The sequence below is a fragment of the Pyrus communis genome, chromosome 5 (genome assembly GCF_041283825.1).
Source record: "Pyrus communis isolate YQ-2024b chromosome 5, ASM4128382v1, whole genome shotgun sequence".
NCBI lineage: Eukaryota > Viridiplantae > Streptophyta > Magnoliopsida > Rosales > Rosaceae > Pyrus > Pyrus communis.
This window is the reverse complement of record NC_142569.1, coordinates 2,685,680-2,712,250: the sequence shown is the minus strand read 5'-3', so window position 1 is coordinate 2,712,250 and position 26,571 is coordinate 2,685,680. Positions and strand designations below refer to the sequence as shown.

Here is a 26,571-nt window from a genome sequence, read left to right as displayed (position 1 = left end):
GTTAAGAGACTAAATTTGCAAATATTGTTGATAATATTGATACAAATTCGTTCTTTTATCGCTCCAAATGATTAGTCTAAGCTAAAAATTTCACTTATCAACCATGCTACTAATTTCCAAATCAATTAAAAACCTAGGTGTGGAAATAGAAATTTACGACTAGGTTTGGTTGGAAAATAAATAATATTTGCAGATTTTGATCGTTGAATAAAATGGAAAGGGAGACATGGTTTTTCGTGCTTTTACGAAAAGGAAAAAGAATTGTTATTGACACTCCAAAAATCTCATTCTACACTCCAAACTTTATATATTTGCAAAGAAAAATACATTTGTGAGGAGTGTAAAATGAGATTTTTGAAATACCAATAACACTTCCCAAAAAAAAATAATAAAGAAAAGGTCTTTGGCAAAAAAAAAAAGAAGAAAATATATATAAAATAAAAGAAAAAGGCCCAAAGGCCCACATGATCAAACCCAACTGGATTTAGCTGGATTTGATCAATTCTTAGGAGTGGGCCCAATTAGTTCCAACCCAGGGAACGTTCTAAGCTTGACCTGGACCGTATCGATGTGCGTGTTAAAAATTTATGGCGCGTGTTTTAATTGGACTAATCAGATATTAATGTAATATACTGGAACGTGCTTATACAATAAATAAAAAATTAGGCAAAAGGAAAGGAATATACAGAAGGAAAACAAAAATTAGGAAAGAAGAGAGAACCCTACTCTCCTTTATAAAGTCCACTATTTGAGCACGTAATTCTAAAGCATAATTGTTTTCTATCTCAGTTAAATCTGAACTAGTGATCTCTTGCGTGTGTTTTTTCTTCACCCTAGTTTGTCTTCGTGATTCGAACTTGCGCGCAATAGGGCAAGCACACAAGTCAGCTTGCATAACCCAAGTTTGCACCTCCTTAATGTATTTTGAAATAGTCTTTTTGTGCTATTTTCACGTGAAATTCTTAGACCATCTCTAATGGTGAGTTTTAATGGCTATTCAAGATTTGAAATTTATGATTTACACTTAAAAAGTATATTTATTTCACGCTCATTCCAATATAGATTTAGCCTTACGCTCTCAAGTGCTCGAATCATGGTTTTTCCCATTAAACTTTGTTTAAACAATATTTTTTTTGTTATCTTAAAGAGGGATTTTTATAAGGAAATTTTAACGAAAAGTTTCCGGTACTGTTTATTTTAACGAAAAATCACATTTTTACATTAAAAAGTCAATGTTGTTACTATTCACTTTACCCTTTATTTTATCTTCATCGTTAAAACTCAAAGTTCTCAAATTTTTTTCATTAATTTTTAGGGATAAATGTATTAACTTTGAACTATTCGAATTCCAATAAAGTATGAAAAACCACATACCAAGCACACTTCTATATGTTGCTAAACAAAAAACAATATTTTATTTGGGGGTGGAATATGAGTTTGTTGGATTAATTTTTTTATTGTTGGATTCGGTACCAAAAAAAAATTAACCGAAAGAAAAAAGAAATTCAAACTATAACATTTGAGTCATCCAACGGTCACTAAATTAGCGTGTCCATGTGCACTCTCGTGCCTCTAATTCTCACCGGATTTAGGTTAACCTAAATTCTGGTGTAACTTTGGTTTTTATTTGGGTTTTAGGCTTGGCCAGGGGAAATTTTCGAATTTGGACCTCTCCATTTAGAGATGGTCATACCTTTTAATTATCTACTTGTCTGCACTTCAAATTTTATTCTTTTTCCGATATTATGATTTATTCTTTGAGGTCAATCTTCAAGTTGTAAAGAGTTTTTTTCTACGTATCTGCATTTTGTTTGAAATTACGTGTTTTTTTTAACCGATATTGGTTAGAGAAATCAAGCTCATACTTCGGATGCAGATTATAAATTAATATTGGCATATGTTTTCGTTTCCAGACAAATTTTGAGTACATATAAATGGAGGCTTCACAAAATATGTTGTGGTGCGCGCATTGCAGAGGTCTTATTCCTCCGACACGAGATAACTACTTTACGTAAGAAACTAAACACTTTATTATTATGTTAATCTACATAATTCAATTGAATCAGTTCAAAGAATTACCAGATGTTAGATTGTTCTTGTATTAATCACTGCTTACTTAACCGTGTTTTCTCTTGATCAGATCTTGTAGTGTTTGTGGAAAAGTTCTCTATCAAAGTGTCAATAGTACTGAACCTGCAGCTCTTGTCAAAAGCCGCGGACCAAAGGTAATATTCCGCTTATTGGCGGGAGATTCTTGCATGCAACTGAGAATACATCCTTGTGTCCTTACTAAACTCATCACATGACGAATGGCTCGTTGTTATGTAGCATTCTCGATTTGTTTCTAAACTATCTGTTAAATTTGTACTTTGCAGAACAGGAAGGCAGGTTCTTGTATAATTGTAAAATCCTTCTCAAGTGACCATTCACAATCATCTAAAAGGACTTTAAATAAGGGTATATGCGGTTGTGTTGTTATACAATATATAATTTGCACATCTCCATTTACTAATTTCTACAATGTCGGTTAATTTGTCAAAAACTATTCTCAAACTTTTTTCTTCTTCTCTATCTCCTGTGTTTTTATTTAAATTAGGGTTCATGTCAAAGTCATCTGCAGTAGCAGCCCACAAAATACTCAAGAAGGTTAGTATCTGATATATTTGCTGAAGGCTTCAAGTCTTAGATATGTGACAATAGTTGGCATGTATAGTGGAGAAATTCTTAGGGGCTCGTTCAACCACACACACAAGCACAACATCCTACTCAAGACAATAACCTCTTGTGTAGGAGTAGACAAAAAAAACCAAGGAACCCAGAAAACCTACCAAACTAGACTGATCAGACTGATTTGGTTCGATTTTCGTTTTAAAAACTGAATTTTTTGAAACAAACGTGAAGTTTTCATTTTAGTGAGCATAACCAAACCAACCGGGTAAGAGTGATTCGGCCGACAATTAAGAGGGCAACAAGAACCAAACTGAACCATGCCCGCTCCTACTCTTTTGTATATTGTCCTCGTGCTCTCATTCTCATACAATGAAAGATATGGGCCTCATGGCCCTCATTTTCCTATTTGTGACAAAATTATAGTTTGCCTACTATCAAAATATAACGTGGCACACCATACTCGTGGTTGAAAGCAAAAGTCCAAGGGCCACGATATTCGTGATTGTGATGCCAATCGACAAAACCAGATTACCATACGGCATGACAATGACTTTGAAATGATGCAGGAGCAAGGAAATGTTGACGCGAGAAGTGATGGAGGAGCAGCAGATTACAAATCACACATTGGCAATCAAGAGAATGGTTATGACTGTAGCTATGACGGTGATGATGAGGATGATTACAACTGAGTTTTGGATGTTTATTGTGTCCTTATTTGCATTTGTGGGAGGTTCATCCATCTGTGTGACTGATAACCATGTCCATCTACCAAATCAAGATTTTGAGGAGGATATCCCACCCTGTCAAGTCGTGTACAAGATTTTACCGAGTTTTCGAGTCTGTTTTGTAATCCATTTGTTTTTATTTGTAAACGACAAACTCAATAAGACGTTTAGGTACGTTTGGAGAATGTCTCATCACTGAAGTGGGTCTAACAAAATGCATCACTATTGCTGTATATTGCTTCATGCACAATTCTTATTTGTGCTCTTTACGTTAAAGGACACGAGGCTTGTGTTATATGTCCATGGTCACGGTGCTGCCACTTGGAAGTGGGCGGTCCCTATAAACCAAAATAATTTTATGTGATACGTCTCCGTCTACATTGTATGCCTAGTAGTAAGCATTCTGCCAAAAGCAACCAAAATATTCCTTGGTGAATAGAGCGAAAACTTGAACTATGGACTTACATACTTTAAAAAAAAAAAGGTAAAACCAACAGATATAAAAACTGATGCTATTGTGGCCAATGAAATAAAAACATATGAACAAAAGCTTACATATATCTTTATTATATTAGAACGAAATGCCAACGTAACAGAGTTCTCGTAAGATTGATCACACTCATGATATAGTTTTAGCAAACTTGAAACCGACCAGCAAGAAAATGTTTGAAAAGTGTTACAGTATCTCTTGGAACTTATTTTGTTATTTCATATCATTACTGATGAGATTATTTTTTTCGTTTACATATATACACATGCCCTAACTTCTAAAGTATTTATTACAAAGTATTTTACTTAGGATCAAAGCAAGAACACGAACAAAAATTTGCTTAAAATCACACAACTTGAACTGCTGTCATGCAATGCCTGTTAGGCATCATCTCTAGCAAATCTACGGTTAACATCGACTCCTTAGGCTTCGGTCGCAGCCGGGAGGAGTCTCCCACGGCCAAAACAGGTGTCAATGTTGTTCTTTTGCAGGGGCTAAGCCACTTTGCTTGCATGTACTTCTGCTTCCTCCATGGCCCCATGTGCATTTTCTTTTCCTTCATGCATTTCTTTGCAGCAGAACATAAAATTTTTATCAGGCTTTGCAGTCTTTCAACTTTGCCAACAAACACTTCGGGGAGTTTTTGAACTAGATTGTTGTATTGGTCGCCTGCTCGAGCCATCTCGAATTCGGCTCTGAAGTTCAGCTCTATGATCACTCTCACCTCTCCTTTCTTTAGCCTTGAATTGTCCACCACATCCAAAAATGCGTGCTCTCCTGGAGAACAAAGAAAATAGTCAATGAGAAATGTTCTCTTATTAAACACAAAATTTATCTGATTAATTATATATCTATATATATATATATATATATATATATATATTTTTTTTTTAACAGATAATGCTTCAGAATTACAACAATGGTATATGTTTTTACCTGAAGGAATATCCGGTGAACTCCTCCAGTTAGACTTGCAGATGGCACTGTTGTGACCAGCATTGCAAAGTCTGCCGGAAACTTCTCTCAAGAGACAGCTCCAGCAACCGCCCGCCATCGTTTTCCCGCAACCACACTCCATCCCCGACTGCTGTATCTCCTTCACCACCTCCCTTGTCAAACTCCTAATCCTCGTCTCTAGAGAACTAGTCCTGCATAACGTAGCCTGCAGACCATATTTACATAACCATTAATATCGTGCTCGTATACTGTAAATTAAAATTCATCTACGGATAACATATATATATATATATAAGATCAATTACTTGTAAAAGTTGGTGCTGGTTATCCCAAAACCTCATGTCCTTCTCCTGATCTCCAGCTTCTTCCTCTTCATCTAACAAGTAGGCTTCATTTTCTTGGCAGCCTTCGGTGCTGCTGCCGTAATTTTCTGGGAACTCATCGCAGTCTTCGAGGAACCCGAAAACCATGCCGGAAAAACTCGCCGCCAATAATTCTCTAGCGGTGGCCGGAGTTTCTCTACCCATTCACGTTTAACTGCTAGTAAATATTTCTAGTTGCTACACAAATGGTGTGACTAGATGGGCATGAACAATGTGAGAGATGGGATCGGATTTATATACCAAACCCAAAGTTTGGATCAACGTGGGGCCTGAGAGTCGGACTCACCACCAAGACAACGTGGCCAAACAAGCCGCGGCGCACACGATCCGAGAGGTCTGAAGATTGGGCTGGACAGCTAGGATCCACGTCAGTTGGTCCAATTATTGCAGCGCGGTCATCTACTCGGATATCCAGCCTAAATTCTGTAATATTGTTCAATCTTAGCCGTTGATGCTGTAGCTCTATCCAATTAAGGGGCCCACTGTCGTCCAACCAACGCATTATTTCGTATATTGTTGTTAATATCGTAATACTGAAAAGATTAGGATTGGATTCACAAATGTTACGAATATGCGGCGTCTCAGACACCGCAAATCATCTGGTTTTCCGCATAAGGACAGGGAGTTTTTAGTGTGATAATATTAGAATAACTAAAATTTTAAATTAAACTTACAAGTCAGATGATATGTCATTAATAGAAAATAAATATCTTAATCAATATTTCAGTAATAGTATAATTATCAACAATATATCATTCAATTTACAAAATTTAATTTACAAATTTAGTCTACTTAGCATTACTTTTTTTAATGAAGATGGAGAGGAGAACAACTTAAGGGCATTTTTGTTATTTTGACGGCCCAATAATTTTGAAGCATGCCAGTGAATGTGTCTATGTGCGTTCAATCCGTCCACATCTTTGCTATCACATGTTTTATTAGGATAAATAAAACAAAATATTACACTGTTTGGCTATTTGATATTTTTATAATAGATGTGACTGAATTCTTTTTTTAATTTTCGTGTTTAGCATGGCTTAATTTTCATGAAAATTACGGGTAACCTATATAGACCTAAAATCAGGTATCATAGTGGAGTGTGAAATTTGTCTTCTTGAAGTCAAAGATGGCGCATGCTAGTTACTTTGGTTAGTTGTTTTGATTCTTTTTCTATTAAGTCTACTAATATGAGATATTTTGTCAAACATTTTGTTTGTGTTGCGAATTTGTATCTATACTCAGGAATATAAGTTGCATAAATTGACTATAAAACTTAAAACACACCTAAATTAATATTTACACTTTTTTTTTTTTTTTTTTTTTTTTTGTGTTTTTCTAACTTCTACCAACTTATACTACGTATAAATTGCCCAGATGGACAACGGAAGACCGATTTAAACTGGGATGCTGGGTCAACTAAAGGCCCACTAGAATTGAGCTATAATTTCAACAAAATCTACCTCAATCTGGTACTCGTTCTTCGGCCGTGGAAAATTGCCGAAACCAAACTGCAAGTTTCTTCGCTTCTCCAGTTTTGCATTACTATGTCTATGTATAATAATTTCTTCATTGATACGGAGCGCATCACTGTTAAGCGTACCCTTTGGAGTTTGGAGTCATGCCAACAAAATCCCTTGATGGCGTCATGCCAATTCTAGGCTTGAGACCTGCACCTCCATGAGTTGCAGGATTTGCTGTTTGATTTTCCTTTTGTCTAGGCGTGACCCCAGAATTGGCAAATTTCTGCTTCCTAATAATGTGATCAAGTGTTCGATCGAATTGGGGAAGCAAGGTTGTGAGCCTGATCTGTCTACTTGCAATGCCTTAATTCCATTTATAGGATTTATATAGATATGTGGTATTTGTCCCACATTGAACATTTCCCTTTCTCTCTTCCCTCCTAGCTACTATATAAAGAGGGCTTTGGGAAAGGAGAAAATGAACACCAACAAAGACAAGTCTCTTAGCTCTAAGAGAGGAGAGATAATGCTCTCTACTCCCAGTAATTTTTTCTTGTTCAAGTTTAGCTTCTAGGGTATCACCTTGATCCTTGGACTAGGAGGCTACTAAGAACTACGGTGGTCTGATCCATGTGCATTGACACAAGGTGCACATGGCATAAGGTATTTAGATAATTCAACGGCTAGATGCAATTGAATCTCTTTGGATGACCTTATCCATTGTGGTTCGTGCAACGGTTCGTAAGAATGAGATGGCAATTCAAAATTCATTAATTTCGCAAGGTATGTTCTATATCAAATTCCTTATTAGTACAAATTCCCAATAGTGGTATTAGAGCAATAGGGCTTGTTCCTCACCTTACAATTTGATGTAAATTGCGAGAACCACTATATCCACCATGGTTGCATAAACTCGAAAAAATCACATTTTGATTCATTGCATTTTTTTTTTTTTTGAGGATTTCTTTTGAGAAATATGTTATCTTATGTGTGAGAATTATTGCCTCAAAACTTCATGCAAATATGTGCCACGGTTTGAGAGAAATCAAATACCCTAATTTTGTGATTTCTTGAAAATTTCAGTTTTTTTAGCCATTTTGCGGGCTGAATTTAGGGTACATGGAGCTGATTTTTTTCTGTAGTTTTGTGCTTGGGGTTTGTAGTCAGTCACATGAGCTACATGAGACTCATTAGAATTATCGTTTATTTCAGAGAACGTTATGATGCACATTTTTTAGCGAGTGTCACCAACTGAGAATCAATTTCACTCACACAAAATGATTTGCCCTGGCGCTGAGGTAGCAAGCAGGATGAGACATATATGTCTGAAATGCATTTGAGTGCGAGACCAGACATGTGTATGATTTCACGTACAAAACATACACTAAATATACGTAAATATTGCCTTAGAAGTGTCTAAGATGAGACCTATCAAAGGTTGAACATGGAGATTTTTTCATTTAAAATCCATGTTAAAGATTGTCAAGCTGGATGTGAGTACCTAGGTAGGCACCGAGAGGGGTGACTAGGCTAGATGCAGGTTAGGCATTTGTGTAGCGCTTAGACTAAGATTTGTATGGTGTATGTCCAATGGACATGTGACACACTCATTAAATTGAGAATACACCATAGCAGACATTTCATATAGTATGTGCTAGTTGCGGGCCGATGGTGGGAGTGACGAATTGATCTCTACTTCAAGTCATTGTGTGAGCCACAAATTTGAAGAAAATAAAATCACCTAGATATACAACCCAAAAAACCAACCAAAAATAACTTAACTTTTGTGCGTACGAAATACCCAGATGTACAACCCAAAAAACTAACTAGAAAACCCTAACTTTTTTGGGTAAGAAATTCCTTTAAATCAAAGTAGAATTAATGAAAATCGCTTAAAAACTTTGAGTTTTAATGATAAGAATAAAATAAAAGGTAAAATGAATAGTACCAAGATTGACTTTTTAGTGTAAAAATATGATTTTTTGTTAAAGTGAACAGTATCGTGGGTTTTTCGTTAAAACTCTCTTAAATCAAACCAAAGAATTGAACATGATTATCTGAATTAAAAAAAAAAAAAAAAAAAAAAAACACAACCAATTTACTGTTATCCAAATAGACTTCATCTTCTCCTAATACGGTAATACCCCGAATAACGCACAATATTTACATCAATAAAATTCCATCAAAAGTTTAAAACACCTAGGGCCAAGAGAAAAAAAAATGTGACCCGTGAATATATGCATCCAAGAAAAAAGATAATAGGAGTGGAGCTTCTTCACCTTCAAACCTCATCTTAAACCGCATGCCCAGAATAGTTGTTTTTAAAAGCAGTTCCACCTCTAAAAAAATACGTTATTATTCAGCATATTTAATCCACTCAGTGAAAAGTGATAGACTTCAATAAACAGTAATAGGTCAAATGCATTTTCATCCCTAAAAAAATATACTGGCACCCAACACATTTAAAATATTTTATAGTTTTAATTTCGGATAATATTTTTAATCAATCTCGTCACGCCACGTCATGTTCTTCTCTTTCTCTCTATTCTTCGTGGGCCCACAGTTATTTTTTCATAAAATATATATATATATATATATATTTTTTTTTTAATTATTATTTTCTTTCCCTTTCCTTCTCGAACCCATGAATAAACCCTCTCCCTCCTACCATTAACTCCACCTCTGGAACCTTCTACAAACAACAAAAGCCAAATCCTCTCCCTCTCTCCACCCCCTCACCCTCTCCTCTCTCTCCCTCTCTCTGAGCTGCTGCTTCCGGTACTGCCTGCTGCAGCAAGACCAGCAGCGGACGAGATCGATCGAGTTGGCTTTCGTGTCCAATCCAACTATTCTGTTTGGTTGGTGGGAAAATCCCTACTCCCTGTTCATCCCCAAACCTCACGCCGGCTCCTTGATTTAATTCCTTTTTTATTATTATTGAGTTTTCCATTTCCAATACCTAGAAATCTAATTACACAAAAAATAATAGGAAGTAAAATTTTGTATCTCCAGAAAATTTTGTTTTCTAATCATCTGACGCCACGCTGGCGTCCGCATGACGTCATACGGGCCGGTCCATGGCTCTGCCGATTTTAGGCTGGCCTGGAGACCAGCTTGGGCTGGGTGCCAGCCTATCTGCTAGGCTGGAGTGGAATGGCTAGGTGCCAGGCCAATAATTTGGCTGGGTGCCGGCCTATTTGTTCTCCGGTGGAAGTGCTCTGAGTTGATACATGCAAGTGCTTTATGATAATAATCTAATAAAAAAACAGCACAAAAAATTCTAATAACTAACAGACTCCAATCTGTATGTATAACAGGTATGCTCTTGAACTGTGTAGATAGCTCTGATAGAGAGTAAACATGTGAGCATTAGTATCAACGCGTCATTTACATTTTCCCCTCTTGATGCAGTGAATCTGCAGTTGATAAAGTTACGCTGACAAATGAAAGCAAAAGTGGAGAATTCCACTCAAAGATTTCTAAGAGATTGGAGCAAGTTGGATCTCAAATGTGTCAGCCATCATTGATAGGAGCAACATATCTCTCATGTGGAACCAAAGGGATTGATACCATGCGTCTACATCGTGCAATTGAGCAAGGGTGAGCGATACAGTGATACTTTCCCGTAACAATTGAATAGTAGGAATTTAAGTTATAAACTGTTTTGGTTAATCTTCAACAGGGTGGTTACTAATGCTAATGATGCACAAATTGGAAGCAAATTGCCTGAGACTCCTGCCTTAGTTGATAAGGAAACAAAAGCCAAACATGTCATATCGGGAAGGTGATGTTAAAATCCAAGTAGTATCAGCTGATGACTCAAGGCAACATATTCCAGTAACCTTATTGTTTTAAATAAACAGATTTGTAAAGTTTTTACACTGACATCATATTATTTTGAATCGCTCAAGAAAAAAGATGACGTCATTTTAGTTCATAGAAAATACAATAAAGCTACTGACGATGCTAAACAGCAGTGTCCTGTCCTTTGTAATCATCAACAGAGAGGATTTCAATTCTGACAGTGTACCCAGGACGGCCAAACCGGTTGGGAATTCACGTCTGTCTGAAAAAGAAGTAACAGAAAGGGAACCTGTCCTGGGAAGTGGAACAAGAAAAAGTCTTCATGATCTCAGGTAAGGCTTTTATAAAAGACCTTGATCCATCTTGTAGTTTGCATATCTTATCATTAAGAATGTGGCTCTTTTGACTGATGTTCTTATCCAAAGATGTGACTCTGCTTATTTCTCATGCACACGACAATTTATTTCGTACATTGTTGAGCAACATAATCAATGGTCGAGTGGACCTTCTAGTGAAACGTCTGATTGTCAATATATGTACTTAGGCATGTGGAGATTTCTAGCAGTCAAGCAAATCCTTTCAGCTTAATCGAGAAGACTATTAAACCTAGTGCGCAGACATGTGTAAATCCTAAATCCATGCTTTCAAGCCTGGAGTCTATGAGGAACTCAAAGATCATTACAGTTGAAGGGAGTAAACTTTGTCCTGATAAACCTGCCAAGAAGAAAACCAAGCTTTCTACCTTGAACATTTCAAAGTATGGTGCGAGTGTAATTATTCCTATGTTTCAGTTCTTTTCGGTGCGGAAATGTTTTGGTTGTGATTTTGAATGTTTTGATGTTTCTAAATGTAGGAATATTGTGGCAGTAAAGTTTCATCGAATGCTTCTAGAAAGACCTGCAGAAATTTCAAAGAACCTTCAAAAGTTGTTGTTTCAGAGCAGGTTCTCAACTAACTCTATAGAATTAACGATTTATAACGACTGCCAAGTGTATCTCTTAAGTGAATTAGGCGGGAGCCTCTAGTGGATAAACTTGGTAAAATATTTTTTTACGTTTTCGCTAGGTTTGCATTCATGAGAGTCGTGTGGGGAGCAAGTCTAACAGCACTTTTGATGACCATACGACCTCTGGACTTGGTAGTCCTTGCGCGATCTATGTGATGGAACTTGATATTCCTTCAGTAACGGAAAACAATGGAATTGTTGAAGAGGCTGAAGCATACGCTATGGACAAGGAGCTTGAAGATGTGAGTAAGTTACCACTTCTTTCATGGCGAGATTATATGTGCATTATAATTAAAGAATTCAAACGCCTGAAAAATGAATTCATATAAATTATAAAGAGAAATTAGGACTGCAAGGCATCATTATCTTCTGTCCATAATTTGAGCAGATAGCGCCATTCCGTATGATTATGCATCGGTAATTTAAGCCTAGGAGCTGAATGACAAGTTGTAGCTAAGAAACTGAACATCTGATGTCTATTTTGTTTATATAGTTCCATACTTTTTTATGGTCACGTTGTTATAACCAGGTTGACTCAATTATAAATGAGTAACAATATCTTCGCCTTGCAACGGGCCATTTAAAGGAGTCTCTTGATAAAATTGTTGAAGAACTTCAAAGACAGGAGGGCACTACATGCCTTTGCTTCTCCTTCCCAGGCTTTGCCTTGTTGGCTGTTGATTCAAGGGTCACCGGCCATGAACAGTATCAAATATCTCAGTTGTGAACAGCTCGTTGCAGACCAAAATATGTCGCTGTGGGGATCTATATGAATCCTTTCTCTTGATTGAAGATAAAGAAGGAAAAATGGAGTAAAAGAGGAGACATAATCGTGTTGTAAGAGCCTGCAAAGATTTCAACAAGCATCAAAAGTGCCGTAGAGGGTATTCATGCTATGTTTGCACCGGCCCTGGAGAAGCACATCTGGTATATTATAATGTTGAAAAGAATGGTGCAACATCCCATGGTTCTACAGAGTTGAGCTTGGGATTGCATGGCATGGGTTCCGGAGCACCCGTTGCAATGTTGGAGCTAGCTTATAAATTTTTGGGTAGACGAGATGGAGTCTTGCATAATACCCGTCTACGTTATTATGGAATAAAAGGGTCGGCTTACAGGTCAGTGAGGAGGAAGCCATAGAGGCGGTGTGTGGAGTCCTATACCTTGCAGGTCTTAAGAGCATGAAAACTGGACCACCGTACGAGGTGCATGTGTTCGGTATAGGGGTACAAAATTACTAATGGGCTGTGCTATTAACAGACGTTTGTTGGAAGCAGTGGGATATAACAAAGAAGTTGGTATGTGGAAAGAGAAATATGGCAGTGCTTTATTCGAAGGCGTTACTCAAGAGAGAACCTTTGGAAAATGGTCACAACAAAGTATCATTTTTTAGATTTTCATAGGCACGGACACCTTCTTGCTCTTCTGGAAGGAGGATACGTCCTACATGTGGTTAAACTTGGGAGTGCTGGTAGCATCGAGAAAACGATGCAACATGCGGCGATGTCTAGTGTAACTATACTTGCGGAGTTTGTGGTGGAAAATTCATATTACATTGAAATGCGAGTTTTCGGATTGAGTTTCACAATGACGATGGACAAGAGGAAAGTGACGTCGAATGTTTATATCAGGAGGGCTGGAGACAATTCGTTGGAGTGCCTAAAAGAATCCAATCACTAATCCAAAAAGAAGGGAGATCGACTAAGTTCTGAATTTTCCACCATAAACTCCGGAAGTACAGTTACACTTGATGTCGTCGCATGTTACATCGTTTTCTCGATGCTACTAGCACTCCCAAGTTTAACCACATGTAGGACGTATCCTCCTTCCAGAAGAGCAAGGTGTCCGTGCCTATGAACATCTAAAAAAGGATACTTTGTTGTGACCATTTTCCAAAGGTTCTCTCTTGAGTAATGCCTTCGAATAAAGCACTGCCATATTTCTCTTTCCACATACCAACTTCTTTGTTATATCCCACTGCTTCCAACAAACGTCTGTGAATAGCACAGCCCATTAGTAATTTTGTACCCCTCTACGGAACACATGCGCCTCGTACGGTGGTCCAGTTTTCATGCTCTTAAGACCTGCAAGGTATAGGACTCCACACACCGCCTCTATGGCTTCCTCCTCACTGACCTGCAAGCCGACCCTTTTATTCCATAATAACGTAGATGGGTATTACGCAAGACTCCATCTCGTCTACCCAAAAATTTATAAGCTAGCTCCAACATTGCAACGGGTGCTCCGGAACCTATGCCATGCAATCCCAAGCTCAACTCTGTAGAACCATGGGATGTTGCACCATTCTTTTCAACATTATAATATACCAGATGTGCTTCTCCAGGGCCGGTGCAAACATAGCATGAATACCCTCTACGACACTTTTGATGCTTGTTGAAATCTTTGCAGGCTCTTACAACACGATTATGTCTCCTCTTTTACTCCATTTTTCCTTCTTTATCTTCAATCAAGAGAAAGGATTCATATAGATCCCCACAGCGACATATTTTGGTCTGCAACGAGCTGTTCACAACTGAGATATTTGATACTGTTCATGGCCGGTGACCCTTGGGGGGCAGCGACCTTTGCTCTCTGATTGGGGGTTGAAAAGGTCGCAAATGATAGAGAGAAAGACTGAAGGGGAGCGCAAAGGGAACACGCGGTCCCTCCCTTTATATTTTTTTTTTCCACCATAAACGAAACGGTGCCGTTTCTTTTTTTTTTATTTTATAATTAAACTTTTTGACCAAGACCAAAACGACATCGTTTTGGCCTGGAATTTAAAATATATATATAACTCAGCTTTGCTGTGCAGCAGCAGAACCAGTAGGGTTTCAAGCGAGCTGCGAGGCGAGGGGCTAAATCGTGTTCCAGTCGTGTTTTTCCGACAAGGGGAGTGGCAATCGCCACTCCTCACCCTCGCGTGGCTTCGCCATCGTGGATGACTTTTTTGTCTTCGAGTGTCTTCCCTTGATGATTGTCTTCACAATTTGACTCATGCTAAAACGATGTCGAAGAAACAAACTTAGTGTTGAACTAGGACAAATTTCCTTTCATGGTGCAAGAGGGCGCTTTGTATTGGGGCATTGAATTTCTTTTCTAGCTTGGGCATTGAGGTTGATGAGCAAAAATTTGAGCTTATTGAAAAGCTTCCAAAACCTAAACTCGGATGATATGAAGAACTAGACCATGCATTCAACATTTCAAGCAGCTAAACTCGGATAATATGAAGATGTTAAAGTACCTTAATAGTAGCGGACTTGGACTTAAAGACATATCAATTATTTATACCAGAATTACTAACTAAGAAAGACTTGACAGTAAAAGATTTTATTTACATGCGTGGTCAGTTTGTATCTGAAAGCTATATAACTTGTTTACAAGGTGAATTTTTGTTCTCCATGTGAAATTTTATAGCCAAACAACATATATAAAAACAATAAAGTGCAGCAATTTTGATTCGGATTTAGTTTTATTCTAATGAGTAATACCTTAAACCATGGTTAAAAACCCAAGCTTTCTTCCATTCTCTTAAAAGGGGGACCCCTACAGCATTAGCAAACTTATATGACTTCATCGACAATCAAACTACACTTGGGGAAAACACATCAAATTAATGCAAAATGCGGTAATGCATTCGTACGAAAGTACAAACAAAGTTTCGCGTGATTCACAACGAAAAGTAGTATAAATACACCGATTTTCTCTCTTAAATTCAAAAGAGGGCTGAACGAAAAGTAGTATAAAAACCTGCCCTTCCTTGAGGCAATGCAAATATGGATGGTCCTGGTAATGGTGGTCTAGTTGTATCTTTAAATACAGAGACAAGACGAGAAAGTAAATCTCTCGGAGTCCTATACCCTTGCGGAGTGCACATGCTTTTTATAATTGGGATGCTATCGATCTTCTGAGTTGGACTTTCTTATTTTACTTTTTCGATTAGTCGAGACCCAAGGTCAAAGATTGTGAACAGATCAATAGATTGCAAAAACACAACAGATCTTTGTTCAAACTCATTCATATTATGTGGTAAAAGTGTGCTATAATACATATGTACCCAAAAGAGTTACCCTTCCCATTTGGCGCATGATGGAGATTCACTTGCCTTCCACCATGCTAGTATTGGACCAAGAAATTGAAGTGGATACGGACTGCTCGATGCCTTCAAAAGTTGGGTGTGAATGTGATCCATACCCAAAAGTTTGTGGAAAATCCGACCACATCTCCTTGGATTGCAACTTTCGGAGCAAATACGCATCCATGTTCTCAGTTTCCGACTCGTCCGGGCTCGCCTAAAATTGGAGGGGCCCGACCATTTTGGAAATACCACAGGGCGGGCCATACAAAATTGAATTAATAGGTACCGAACATATTTTCTGCGTCCTGAAGAATAAAGAACATCATTATATTTTCCTTACGAAAAATCCAATGGGTTCCTTGCAGCATTTGCAATTGCGATTGCGATCGCGATCACACCCCTAGCTTCTGAAAATTTTCTTTGAAAAACTGGTACCGGAGTCGCAGAAAATGTTTTCAAATGTGAACTCTTAGACTACAACTTGAAAACAAGAAAAATCTCAAAATGTTAACTCTTGAATTATTATTAGGTTTTGCTGTTAAAAGAACTTCGGGTGTGTACTTTGTAAGGCTTAAAGAGTCATTTCATATGACTGATAGTTGAGTTATTTACAATTAACCTTTATATAGAATGTAGTCAAAAAAATGTGGGGTATCAATTAAATAAAGGGAATTTTAACGAAAAATTATATTTTTACACTAAAAAGTCAATCATGGTACTATTTACTTTACCCTTTATTTTGTCCTTATTATTAAAACTCAAAGTTTTCAAACATTTTTTATTAGTTTTCCTTTAAATAAAATTATCCTTATCATTAAAACTCAAAGTTTTCAAACCCTTTTCATTAGTTTTCCTTTAAATAAAATTCGGCACTTGCTGTACCCCTTTTGCTATTTGCTCTAAGCTTTCTCAGTTTTCGTTGGTGGTGATTTAATTGTTTATGAAATTAGAGAATTTGATTAATTATGAAGAAAACTATTTGTTTGTGAAATTAGGCTGTGAAGAATAAGGACTTGGATGACTTACACGTGCCTCAAAAGTTCAGGAGCATGAACATATTCTGGAAGTATTATCCCGACGAGGCGGTGGCTCCATACCCGACCATATTCCTCGGTGGGAGTTCGAGAGGATTTCTGCGGCGTTGACGAGGGTTTTGGGTGCCGCGGGCGGGTGAGATGGAGGAGTGAGAGGAGGATACAGGATGATCTTTGACGAAGGTCTTTTCGTTTCTTGGAGTTTGATAGGATTGAAAAATGCAAATGAGTAACGTGTCATTCCTTTTGAAATTATAAATCTTTGTTTCATAATTTGTTTCGAATTTATGTGAAAAAAAAATTGATTGACGCATAAAACCAAATATGAGCTCTGCAATTGTCACGTCATCATTTAACGATCAAATTGACGATTTGACTAATAAACGTATGAAATTGTAACCAAATACGAGTAAATATATAAGATTAAAATGTTTTAAAAATAATATATGAGGTTTCGATAACATCCAAATCTTAGGGATAAAATGTAATTTACATGCAAGTGTGCAACAAGTTGTGTTGTCAAATTAAGTGGTTCAATCTCGTCATTGTTAACTTCATTGACACTTATCCATTGTTAATGTTTCAAAGTCTGTAAAAACGTCCAAATTTAACTCCGTTTGCGCCTACGTGTTTGTAACAACGAGTATTACAAGGATACATTAACATAATGGGTTATACGTCTCACGATACGAGGGTCAACAAAAGTCAATGATTTCGCCTTAAAGGGCATTTTTGTAAATTCATGCTTTAAAATTATAAAAACAGTAAAATTTGGGACGGTCGTTACATACTTGTTGGAGGAACCGACCGAATTTTTCCGCTCTAACAGAATCCTGGATGTCGGAGCGATGATCTCTCTTGAAGGAAATGAGGATGAGAAGCTTAGATCGAGCAAGTGTTTTATGCTTCAATGCGCACCTCCACGGTTTGAGTTGCGTGCGGATGAGATATCTTTCCAAACCTCCGTCTGTTAAAATTAATGGATACGAAAATACCATACTGACGCATATCAAAAATTGAGTTGAAATGAACAAACACCTTCTATATTAACATACCAACATTGAAAAGAAAGCTCGTCGTGTCTCAGTTTAGAGCGACTATAGAACACATATAAAATGAAATCAAGTATCAAGTAACTCCAAACTCTCAAATGTCCCAAAACACCAAGTGAGGTTTCAATACTGGTTCGGTCCTCCGCTTTCCATCTTTCCCTTTGGCACCCTCCCTCACTATTAACTTTGGTCAGCCCTGCTGTTATTAGCCTCGAACACTCCCAATACAAGTGATCTCCTTTCTCATGACAAAGTAGGCATTCAAGGGTACCATTGGCTTCGGCTTCGGCTCTTGCCCTGTCTTTGGCAGCTCCTTCCTTCCCTTTTTCGGCTTCCGCTACTTCCCTGGCTCGGGCATCGATTTTAGCTATGAATTGGGCTTCTATCTTGGGGCATTCCAAAGTGAAGTGGTCTCCTTCCGTATCACAAATATAGCACTCAACGTCAATAACAATCCCCCAATTATGTTTGCACTTGTTATGCACGTTACCACAAAACACACAACCAATTGCATAACCCTTGGGAACTTCAGTTAATTGCGACTGAATGTGAATGAAAATCAAGCCTATACATCAAAAGAATTCTCATATTTTCAATATGAAAAAGGATTTTTTTTTATCGAAACTAAGGAAATAGGTATGAAATTAAATTAAATTCAAAGTTTTGTTTAATTCGAAATTACAAATAATCTTCCTCCTTCACTCCCGAACCCTAAAAACAAAAACCAAAAACCCAAAAAAATAAAAGGAAAACTAATGAAAAATGACTTGAAAACTTTAAATTTTAACGATAAGGACAAAATAAAGGGTAAAGTGAATAATACCAGGATTGATCTTTTAGTGTAAAAATGTGGTTTTTCGTTAAAGTGAACAGTACCGAGAGTTTTTCGTTAAAGTTCCCAAAAATAAAAGCATACCGCTCATCTGCGCTAGGGTTGGGTTCGCTCCCCGCCCGAGATTCCGATTGCGATTGCGACTCGTTGGTTTTTCATGGCTTTGTTTGAGAGAGCAAGAGAATTGCACAAGTTTGATGGACTGTGGCTAGTTAGGGTTAGAACTATTATATCTATTATATATATATGCACACTTTTCCGTCTGATTTGACCATAATCCCTTGGCAATTTGTCAACCAAATTATTATTTTTTGTTGGAAATAAGCATATCTTTATATACTTACTTATTCGTATATTTTCTTGAAGCGCACTCATTTTTACTTCTTACACTACATTTTAATTTTCAACCGTCGAATCACATGGATTGAAGACAATCAAATGATAGAAATAAGTGTGTGGCCTTTCCTGAATGCAAGTAGCCAGCATAATGCGATTGATTATGTTTTTGGCGAGCTTCTGGTAGATCGTAGAATTCATTGAATTTGAGCTCCATTCCGAGTATTTTTCAGGAAATTCTGCTTATTTTGCAGGAAAATTGCGTGTAAGTAAGAATGAGGTTGGTTTTGTTTTGTTGTTGAGCCTAATGTTGAGCTTCTGGTATATTGTGGTTTGCTTGAATTTTGAGCTCCATTCTATTCAAACTAGGTTTTATAGGTAAAATGGTTTATGAGATTGGCATAACTCATCAAAAATAATTGACGGCTGACAAATTTAAGGACTACTTTTATCGATTGCAAATTTCCAGGACCAATAGTGAGGAGTTATGTCAATTTCGTAGACCATTTTGATTATAAAACCTTCAAATGAATATCTATTTCCACGAAAAACTAATAAAAATTAGTAAAACTTGTATAGAAATTTAAGTATACTATAATTAAGTGACATGACATGTCCAACTCGGTCATAAAGTTGTGATATAATAATATGATAAGAATAACATTATTATTAAGAAAAACTGGCAAATTTTGATTAATAATATGATAGTTGATCAAATATTGTTACCTGCCTTTCAAAGAGGCAATGCAAATATAATAAGCCCACGATACATCGATGGTCCTAGTAATGATGGTCCAATTGTGTCTTTAAATAGAAAGACAAAGAGCTTCTCTCATAGCAAAAATCTCACCGAGTCCTACCCTTGCGGAGTGAACATGCTTTCTATAGTTGGGATGCTACCGATCTTCTGAGTTGATTTTCTCGTTCTACTTTTTTGATTATCCTTCTCATAATGTTGTATGAATCGAGACCTAAGTTCAAAAATTGTGAACAGATAAATAGATTGCAAAAACACAAGGATCTTTGTGCAAACTCATTCATGTTCTGTGGTAAAGTGTGCTACAATACATATATACCCAAGAGTTACCCTTTCCATTTGGTGAATGATGGAGATTCACCTACCTTCCACTATGCTAGTATTGGACCAAGAAAGAGACGTTGAAGTGGATATGGACTGCTCGATGTCTTCAAAAGTTGGGTGTGAATGTGACCCATACCCAAAAGTTTGTGAAAAATCCGACCACATCTCCTTGGATTGCAACTTTCGGAGCAAATATGCATCCATGTCTTCAGTTTCCGACTCGTCCGGCTGATCGTTGTTCTTCTCCTCCAACAATTTAACCACTTGTCGCATCGACGGTCTAGCATTTGGGTCAGGATATGCACACAACAATCCCAAATGCAAAACCCTTTCTACTTCCTCCTCATCAAACTCTCCCCTGGCCCTTAGCCTCTCATCAAAGGCTTGTAACAAGTTTCCTTGCACCATAAGTCCCCACACCCATTCCACCAAAGGTGGCCTCCCATCCTCTAGAGGCCTCCTCCCACACATCACTTCCAAAATCAAGATCCCGAACCCAAATATATCGGTTTGCTCTGATGCTCGCCCCATCCGGATCACTTCCGGGGCCAAGTAACCTACTGTTCCGACAACTCTAGTGGTGCCGAGGACTTCACCATGTCCATGCATCCTTGCCAACCCAAAATCCCCAAGCCTCCCATTCATTTCCTTATCAAGTAACACATTACTTGCCTTAATGTCCCTATGTAGGACTTTGGATTCCCAACCCTCATGCAAGTACAACACCCCTGAAGCCACATCTTTCAAAACCCTAATTCTGTCTTCAAAATTCAACATCTTATTCTCATCACAATCAAAAACCCTTTTGTCCAAACTCTCATTTTCCATGTAATCATACACTAACATGATTCTACCTTTCTCTCGCTTGCACCAACCTCTCAACCCTACCAAATTTCTGTGCTTCAACCTCCCAATGCTTGAAATCTCAGCCAAGAATTCCCTCATCCCATCATTTTCGTGCGAGATGCGCTTCACCGCGATCTTTGCCCCTCCTGCTAAAACACCCTTGTAAACCTTCCCATTGCCTCCAACTCCGATCACATTCTCTTCATCGAAACCCTTCGTCGACTTCTCGATTTCCTGATAAGTCATTCTATGTGGCCAGTACTCCAATTCCCAATCTTCCATTTCCTCCCTCTCCCTTGCTAGCCTCCTATGCCTCTTGACCAAAAACAGAGAAAACAGAGCAAGTATACAAATCACAAAAAATCCACCCACTGTGATCCCTGCAATGAAACCTTTTGATGCGAAAATCGAACTCTTTGGAAGCACAAAAGAAGGTAAACCAGAAGTGATCAAACTCTCACTCAACGAAAAGTTGGAATTGCTAAAACTCCATGCCAAAACCCTGTGGCTCTCAACTAACTGCCCCGTTGCACTTGTGAACCCAATAAACATTTCATCCAACAATACATCAGACAAATTGTAGCCAAAACTCAACAACGGTGTTTTCGGCCTTTTTGCGCCGGCCCGCACCATTGTAACATTGATCAAAAGATCCTTGTAATCAATCCAAACCTGGTAATTTTCCCCACTATTAAGCTTCAATTTCTTGAAACTTTTTTCATCACTTCCATCACTATTTTCCGGCCAAAACCCTGCCTCGTGTGCCTTGACAGATTGAAGAGAATTCAGATCGATGCCGACATGGTTGTCACTAATATCCGTGAACTCCTCATTCTTAAACACATCAAATTCAACACCGAAAACATGGTTGTCGGAGCTACCGCCGTTGGTGAAGTTGAAGAGTCCGAGATGCTCGCTCGGGCTCGTCCCCTTGATGCCAGTTTGCGGCACAAAAATGAAGACCATGCCGTGACCGGCAAGTGTGTTCTTGTAAGGGGCAATGGAGAAAATGAAAGAAGTTGAGAAAGGGTATACGTACGATGAGTTAGGTTCTTTGGTAGGGATCTTGGATTTGTAGAGAGCTCGACCGATGGAGAAGTTGGTGTTGTTTGTGAGCGTTATGGTTCGAGATTCGACGGTGGCGTTGCTGTAGAGGAGCAACATGTCGGAGGAGTTGAAGCCGTTGAAGACAAAGTCGACAGCAAAAGCTGGTTGGCAAGATAGGATCGAAGGTAGTAGAATTACGAGGAGGAGAGGTTTGGGATTTGGTTTTGTTTTGTTCATTGTAGAGAAACTAAGGAAGTAGAAGAGGTGAGTTAGGTCAGATGACCAGTTGGTGGAGTCGCTCGACTATAACTGATGCTGAATGTCCGGCCGTGAAGATTGGGGTAGTCCAGAATCTCCAAAGTAAAAGGGAAGAAGCTGAAAAAGGTGGAGGAGGGAGGTAAAGGGTCACACATGGAGTTTCGGGAAGTGAATGAAACAGGAGAATTGCAGGGGACGCAGAGAAGTGTTCTTTGTCCTTTTCGCATTAGCTGTTAAGGTGAGTGAGTGCATGGTCAAGCACTCCAGGTCAGGAGATGCGTCTGTTTTTTCAGATTTGGATCGCGTCCGAATCCAAATAGTTAAAGGATTCTCACATCTTAATCATTTATCGTACATCGTATTGTCAGAAATTATTTAAATTTTTTTTATTTAAAATTAAACATAAATAGTACCTGATAAAAACTGGTCATACGTTGTACGATAAACGGTTAAGATGTGAGGATTCCTAGGATTTCCATAAAAAGAATCCGGAGAGGATCCTCGTCCTTTTTTTTTTTTCGCCCTTGGAGATGGGTTTAATTACGAAAATGGTAGGGTTAGGAGGTGGGATTTGCTGTCTGGCTGAAGGCACACTTGCCGACTCGAAAGGCCACCATGAACATGCAAAACAGCAGCATTCTTTCTTGAGAGTTGAAATTTCAAAGGGCAAAGAAGCCATCGGCTGATCGAATAAAAGTCCTCCTAAGTGTGATTTTATTTAAGTCAACTTATTTAGTCTGAGTTCGACCAAAAAAAATTTATTTGGTCTAAGAATCGGAAAAATTAGTTGTTCCCTTGTTTATTCGGATTCTTAATCACATTTTAGTGTTGCGATCTTTTTCGCCTTTGCATTTCTTTTTTGAATTAGATTAAAAGAATTTTTGTTTGAACGGAAATGAGTTGATTCTTCGATCCTTCTATATTTCTATCACTTTATTAAACAAAATTTAGTGAAAAAAAAAAGCAACATCTATCCATCATCAAACTGGTATCAACACAATATCGTAAAACTAATTTCAAAACCTCAGCTCTAACACCAAACTAAAATCAAAATAGTCATAAGACAAAATTCACTTGCCATGAATACCAAAATGGCATATTGATTATTTCGGTAGAATGTTGGCCAGTTTCCTGGAAAAATCCAGATTAAAAAAATCTGGAATTGAAGTTGAAGAGTCAATGGAATGGATGCCTTATTTTGATAGAAACGTTGGCTAGTTTCTAGGAAAAATCCAGATTAAAAATCCGGAATTGAGGTTGAAGAGTCAATGGAATGGATGCCTTATTTCGGTAGAAACGTTGGCCAGTTTCCAGGAAAAATCCAGATTAAAAATCTGGAATTGAGGTTGAAGAGTGAATGGAATGGATGTCTATTTTGTATGAACCAGAACGACCGCCATCAAATAAATAAAGTAAAATGTACACAAAACATAATGGAATGGATGCCTTTTTCTAGCTGCCGTTGGACTCTCTGTCAACAAACTTTTAAATGCATTCTGAACATGGATAGATACATAAAATGTTATAATATAAGTGATTTCAACGCTTAATATATCAAATTGTGTTCTCGATATACTGAAAAACCTATCTTCTCCATTGAAGAGAAGGGGACAAATTATTAAACCCTAGTTGGCTGATATATAATATGTACTTTGGACATCCCAGAAAAATCCATCTGCTACCATACATTGAGAATGGAAAAAGAGTTGTTTTTTACTTTGGGGATAATTAGGTTTGGTTGGCCAAGTTAATACCTCTCAAATTCTTTTTTTCAGAATAATACCTCTCAAGTTGAACACAAAGAAAAGTCAGAATGAAAATTAATTAAACATTTGATTATTATATTTAGGATTGAATACATTTTACACTTTTCAAGTCTTAAGGGTTTTTTAAAATGTTTACGAATTTAATTTTTTTTATATTGTATTATGTGAATTTAAAATTGTATTAATTTCTATTTTATGATGTTAGCATGATCATTTTTAAGTTGATAACGTGATAAGTGAGTGATTGTTTTTTGAGTTTATGTTGAAGCACTGGCACACATGCGCACATGAACCATAACTAGGCATCATGGAGCTTAAGCTTTTACTCAGTACTTCGAATTCTAAAACGATAAACGAACAGTTTGGTTCATTTGGTTTAAGCGTGTTGCTTTTACCTATAAACGGTCAACTATATGTCACATCATTAATTTAATGGTCATATGGAACAAATAAATAAAAGACATAAAATGATTCAATTTTATAATACATAATGCAATGTGAGGGAAAAGAATCTTTTGACAATTTAATTATGGAAACCAACCTAAAACTTGAAAAAGTATAAAAGATAGAACATGGGTAGTGCTATTCACACACTATTTTTTACTTCTCACACGCCTCTCTCAATTTTTGGCCGTCAAATAAAATGAATTGAAGAAGACTAATGGTAAAAAATTAACAAAGATGTATGGGAGGTAAAAATGAGTGTGTGACTTGTACTTTCCTATAACATTATTCACAATATTTGTAGAGGTAAAGTAACATTTTGCAACAAACTAATGCCAACAAATTACTTGATTTTTGCAAGTAGAGAATATGAATTAGTATAATTAGTGATATAAAGTGTGGATATGAATAAGAGAGATGTATAATTTTTTATTTTTCCTATATTAAAAAAGAAATATATTGTATGATTATGTAGTAGATGTCACATCCTGGCCAGGGCCCCCACCACTTTTCGGGCTTGACTCCATCGTAGCACGATATTGTCCGCTTTGGGCCTCGACCACGCCCTCGTGGCTTTGTTTCTGGGAACTCACGAGCAACTTCCCAGTGGGTCACTTATCTTGGAATTGCTCTCGTGCGAACTCGCTTAACTTCGGAGTTCCGATGGAACCCAAAGCCAATGAGCTCCCAAAAAGCCTCGTGTTAGGTAAAGATGAGAATATACATATAAGGCTTACAAGATCCTCATTCATGGGTAATGTGGGATCTTACAATCCACCCCTTTTAGGGGCCCGACGTCCTCGTCGGCACACATCCCGCCAGGGATTGGCTCTGATACCAAATTGTCACATCCTGACCCGAGCCCCCACCACATCCGGGCTCGACTCCACCATAGCACGATATTGTCCGCTTTGGGCCCTTACCATGCCCTCACGCTTTTGTTTCTGAGAACTCACACGAGAACTTCCCAGTGGGTCATCCATCTTGAGATTGTTCTTGCGCGAACTTGCTTAACTTCGAAGTTCCAATGGAACCCGAAGCCAGTCAGCTCCCAAAATGCCTCATACTAGGTAGAGATGGGAATATACATATAAGGCTTACAGGATCCTCACCCCTGGGTGATGTGAGATCTTACAAGGAACTCTGAAGCCAAGCGAGTTCGCACAAGAGCAATCCCAGGATGGGTGACCCACCGGGAAGTTGCTCATGAGTTCCCAGAAACAAAACCGTGATGGCGTGGTCGGGCCCAAAGCGGATAATATTGTGTTACGGTGGAATCGAGCCCGAGAAGTGGTGAGGGCCCAGGCTGGGATGTGACAGTAGATTTTTAATGAATTAAATTAATAATTTTCAAAATATAATTAAAATAAGGTTTAAGCACCTCAAATGGAAAAGAGATGGTGACTTGGTGGCCTATCATAATCAGTGGTCAATTAAATAATTTGAAGATTTGGTTTTCCAAAACGGGTTTAAGTGACCATTTCAGAGTTCAGACTAATCTTTGCTACCTTTGGGAGGTTGCTGGCTTGATTAAACAACACCATAATCTGATTCATCATCATCACTAATTTTTATTCTGGTAAGCAAATAAGAAATGGTTATCATGGTTCGTTTGTTAGTGTTAGCAAGAAGCCCGTGTCTGAGTAATTTTTCGGTGTATTGAAATATAGCCATATAATGTTATTATTCCAATGTGAATTTTATTATTAATTTACTTTAAAAGTAAGACATATTATGTTACGGATATAAAAACTGCGAACGGAGACTTGTGTGCACGACCAACGCATCACATGGTTTTGACAACCAATTGGCAACAACAATCCAGTATCCAGATATATGGCGGCTGCAGATTGCATACCAGCTTATATGAAGATAATTTATTTATTTTTATATTTTTTTCCTTCCACCAACAAATTCTACCAAACAGTGAGCAAGCGCGCGGGACTGCTCTATGATTAGGGATTAATCATTAAAGTTAACACGTAATGAAACACTTTTAAAACCGAATTAATTTAATGACCACGTGCCTTAATTTACCTGCGGCAGCCACCTAGCAATATGTTAGCATGAGCATGCATGCGACTGTAAATAAGTTTGAAAATGGAGAGGCACTTGAAGTCGAGAAGTGAAAAGTGAAAAATCAATCATACGTGCTGGTCAGTCACCAAGGAAGCGTTATAAGTAGGGGGGAGCACTTTCGAAAACCGAAATCGGAACACGGATCAAACGGTTTGATTTTTACAGTTTTGAAATGGTTTCGGTCGAAATTAAGCTGCAGGAGAAGAAAAACAGTTTGGTTTCG

General features: G+C 37.8%; 4 protein-coding genes across 21 annotated transcripts; 2 read left to right on the top strand and 2 right to left on the bottom strand.

Moving 5' to 3' along the window:
- The first annotated feature begins 1,665 nt into the window (after nucleotides 1-1,665).
- On the top strand, nucleotides 1,666-3,692 carry LOC148696558 (uncharacterized). Its single transcript, XM_088693752.1, has 5 exons — nucleotides 1,666-2,011; nucleotides 2,141-2,225; nucleotides 2,376-2,457; nucleotides 2,597-2,646; nucleotides 3,237-3,692. The coding sequence occupies exons 1-5, from the start codon at nucleotides 1,935-1,937 to the stop codon at nucleotides 3,357-3,359; spliced, it is 417 nt and encodes a 138-aa protein (XP_088549878.1). The 5' UTR covers nucleotides 1,666-1,934; the 3' UTR covers nucleotides 3,360-3,692.
- A 368-nt stretch (nucleotides 3,693-4,060) lies between these two features.
- LOC137726655 (uncharacterized) lies at nucleotides 4,061-5,437 on the bottom strand. The gene is made up of 3 exons (XM_068465594.2): nucleotides 5,148-5,437; nucleotides 4,822-5,047; nucleotides 4,061-4,662 (listed from the first exon to the last, which is right to left on the bottom strand). The coding sequence occupies exons 1-3, from the start codon at nucleotides 5,367-5,369 to the stop codon at nucleotides 4,232-4,234; spliced, it is 879 nt and encodes a 292-aa protein (XP_068321695.1). The 5' UTR covers nucleotides 5,370-5,437; the 3' UTR covers nucleotides 4,061-4,231.
- Nucleotides 5,438-7,154: 1,717 nt separating this feature from the next.
- On the top strand, nucleotides 7,155-16,925 carry LOC137726712 (uncharacterized). 18 transcript variants are annotated; one of them, XR_015962265.1, is made up of 8 exons: nucleotides 7,155-7,468; nucleotides 10,097-10,285; nucleotides 10,368-10,469; nucleotides 10,663-10,821; nucleotides 11,034-11,246; nucleotides 11,343-11,432; nucleotides 11,555-11,741; nucleotides 14,314-14,956. XR_015962265.1 is itself a non-coding variant. In XM_088693751.1 (7 exons), exons 2-7 carry the CDS (start codon nucleotides 10,194-10,196, stop codon nucleotides 11,649-11,651), a joined length of 753 nt encoding a protein of 250 aa, XP_088549877.1. In that variant the 5' UTR covers nucleotides 7,155-7,468; nucleotides 10,097-10,193; the 3' UTR covers nucleotides 11,652-12,003. The 18 variants fall into 18 exon arrangements, 3 of the variants coding, with proteins under 3 accessions (XP_088549877.1, XP_088549876.1, XP_068321748.1); XR_015962267.1 differs by having other exon boundaries at nucleotides 7,156-7,468; nucleotides 10,690-10,821; nucleotides 11,555-11,737; XR_015962266.1 differs by having other exon boundaries at nucleotides 7,156-7,468; nucleotides 10,690-10,821; nucleotides 14,311-14,956.
- A 2,571-nt stretch (nucleotides 16,926-19,496) lies between these two features.
- On the bottom strand, nucleotides 19,497-22,402 carry LOC137726758 (L-type lectin-domain containing receptor kinase VII.1-like). Its single transcript, XM_068465716.2, has 2 exons — nucleotides 19,950-22,402; nucleotides 19,497-19,798 (listed from the first exon to the last, which is right to left on the bottom strand). The coding sequence occupies exons 1-2, from the start codon at nucleotides 22,036-22,038 to the stop codon at nucleotides 19,710-19,712; spliced, it is 2,178 nt and encodes a 725-aa protein (XP_068321817.2). The 5' UTR covers nucleotides 22,039-22,402; the 3' UTR covers nucleotides 19,497-19,709.
- Between the last annotated feature and the right edge of the window lie 4,169 nt (nucleotides 22,403-26,571).

Bases quoted from the DNA above. Each gene is read 5' to 3' on its own strand.
- LOC148696558 (XM_088693752.1), top strand. From the start codon at position 1,935: ATGGAGGCTTCACAAAATATGTTGTGGTGCGCGCATTGCAGAGGTCTT. The intron at 2,012-2,140 runs GTAAGAAACTAA...TCTCTTGATCAG, and splicing joins ACACGAGATAACTACTTTAC to ATCTTGTAGTGTTTGTGGAA. The intron at 2,458-2,596 runs GTATATGCGGTT...TATTTAAATTAG, and splicing joins TAAAAGGACTTTAAATAAGG to GGTTCATGTCAAAGTCATCT.
- LOC137726655 (XM_068465594.2), bottom strand. From the start codon at position 5,369: ATGGGTAGAGAAACTCCGGCCACCGCTAGAGAATTATTGGCGGCGAGT. The intron at 5,048-5,147 runs GTAATTGATCTT...TATGGTCTGCAG, and splicing joins ACCAGCACCAACTTTTACAA to GCTACGTTATGCAGGACTAG. The intron at 4,663-4,821 runs GTAAAAACATAT...TTTGTTCTCCAG, and splicing joins TTCACCGGATATTCCTTCAG to GAGAGCACGCATTTTTGGAT.
- LOC137726712 (XM_088693750.1), top strand. The intron at 10,822-11,033 runs GTAAGGCTTTTA...ATATGTACTTAG, and splicing joins AAAAGTCTTCATGATCTCAG to GCATGTGGAGATTTCTAGCA. The intron at 11,433-11,554 runs GTTCTCAACTAA...CGTTTTCGCTAG, and splicing joins AAGTTGTTGTTTCAGAGCAG to GTTTGCATTCATGAGAGTCG.
- LOC137726758 (XM_068465716.2), bottom strand. From the start codon at position 22,038: ATGAACAAAACAAAACCAAATCCCAAACCTCTCCTCCTCGTAATTCTA. The intron at 19,799-19,949 runs GTAGGTGAATCT...TTTTGAACTTAG, and splicing joins CAATACTAGCATAGTGGAAG to GTCTCGATTCATACAACATT.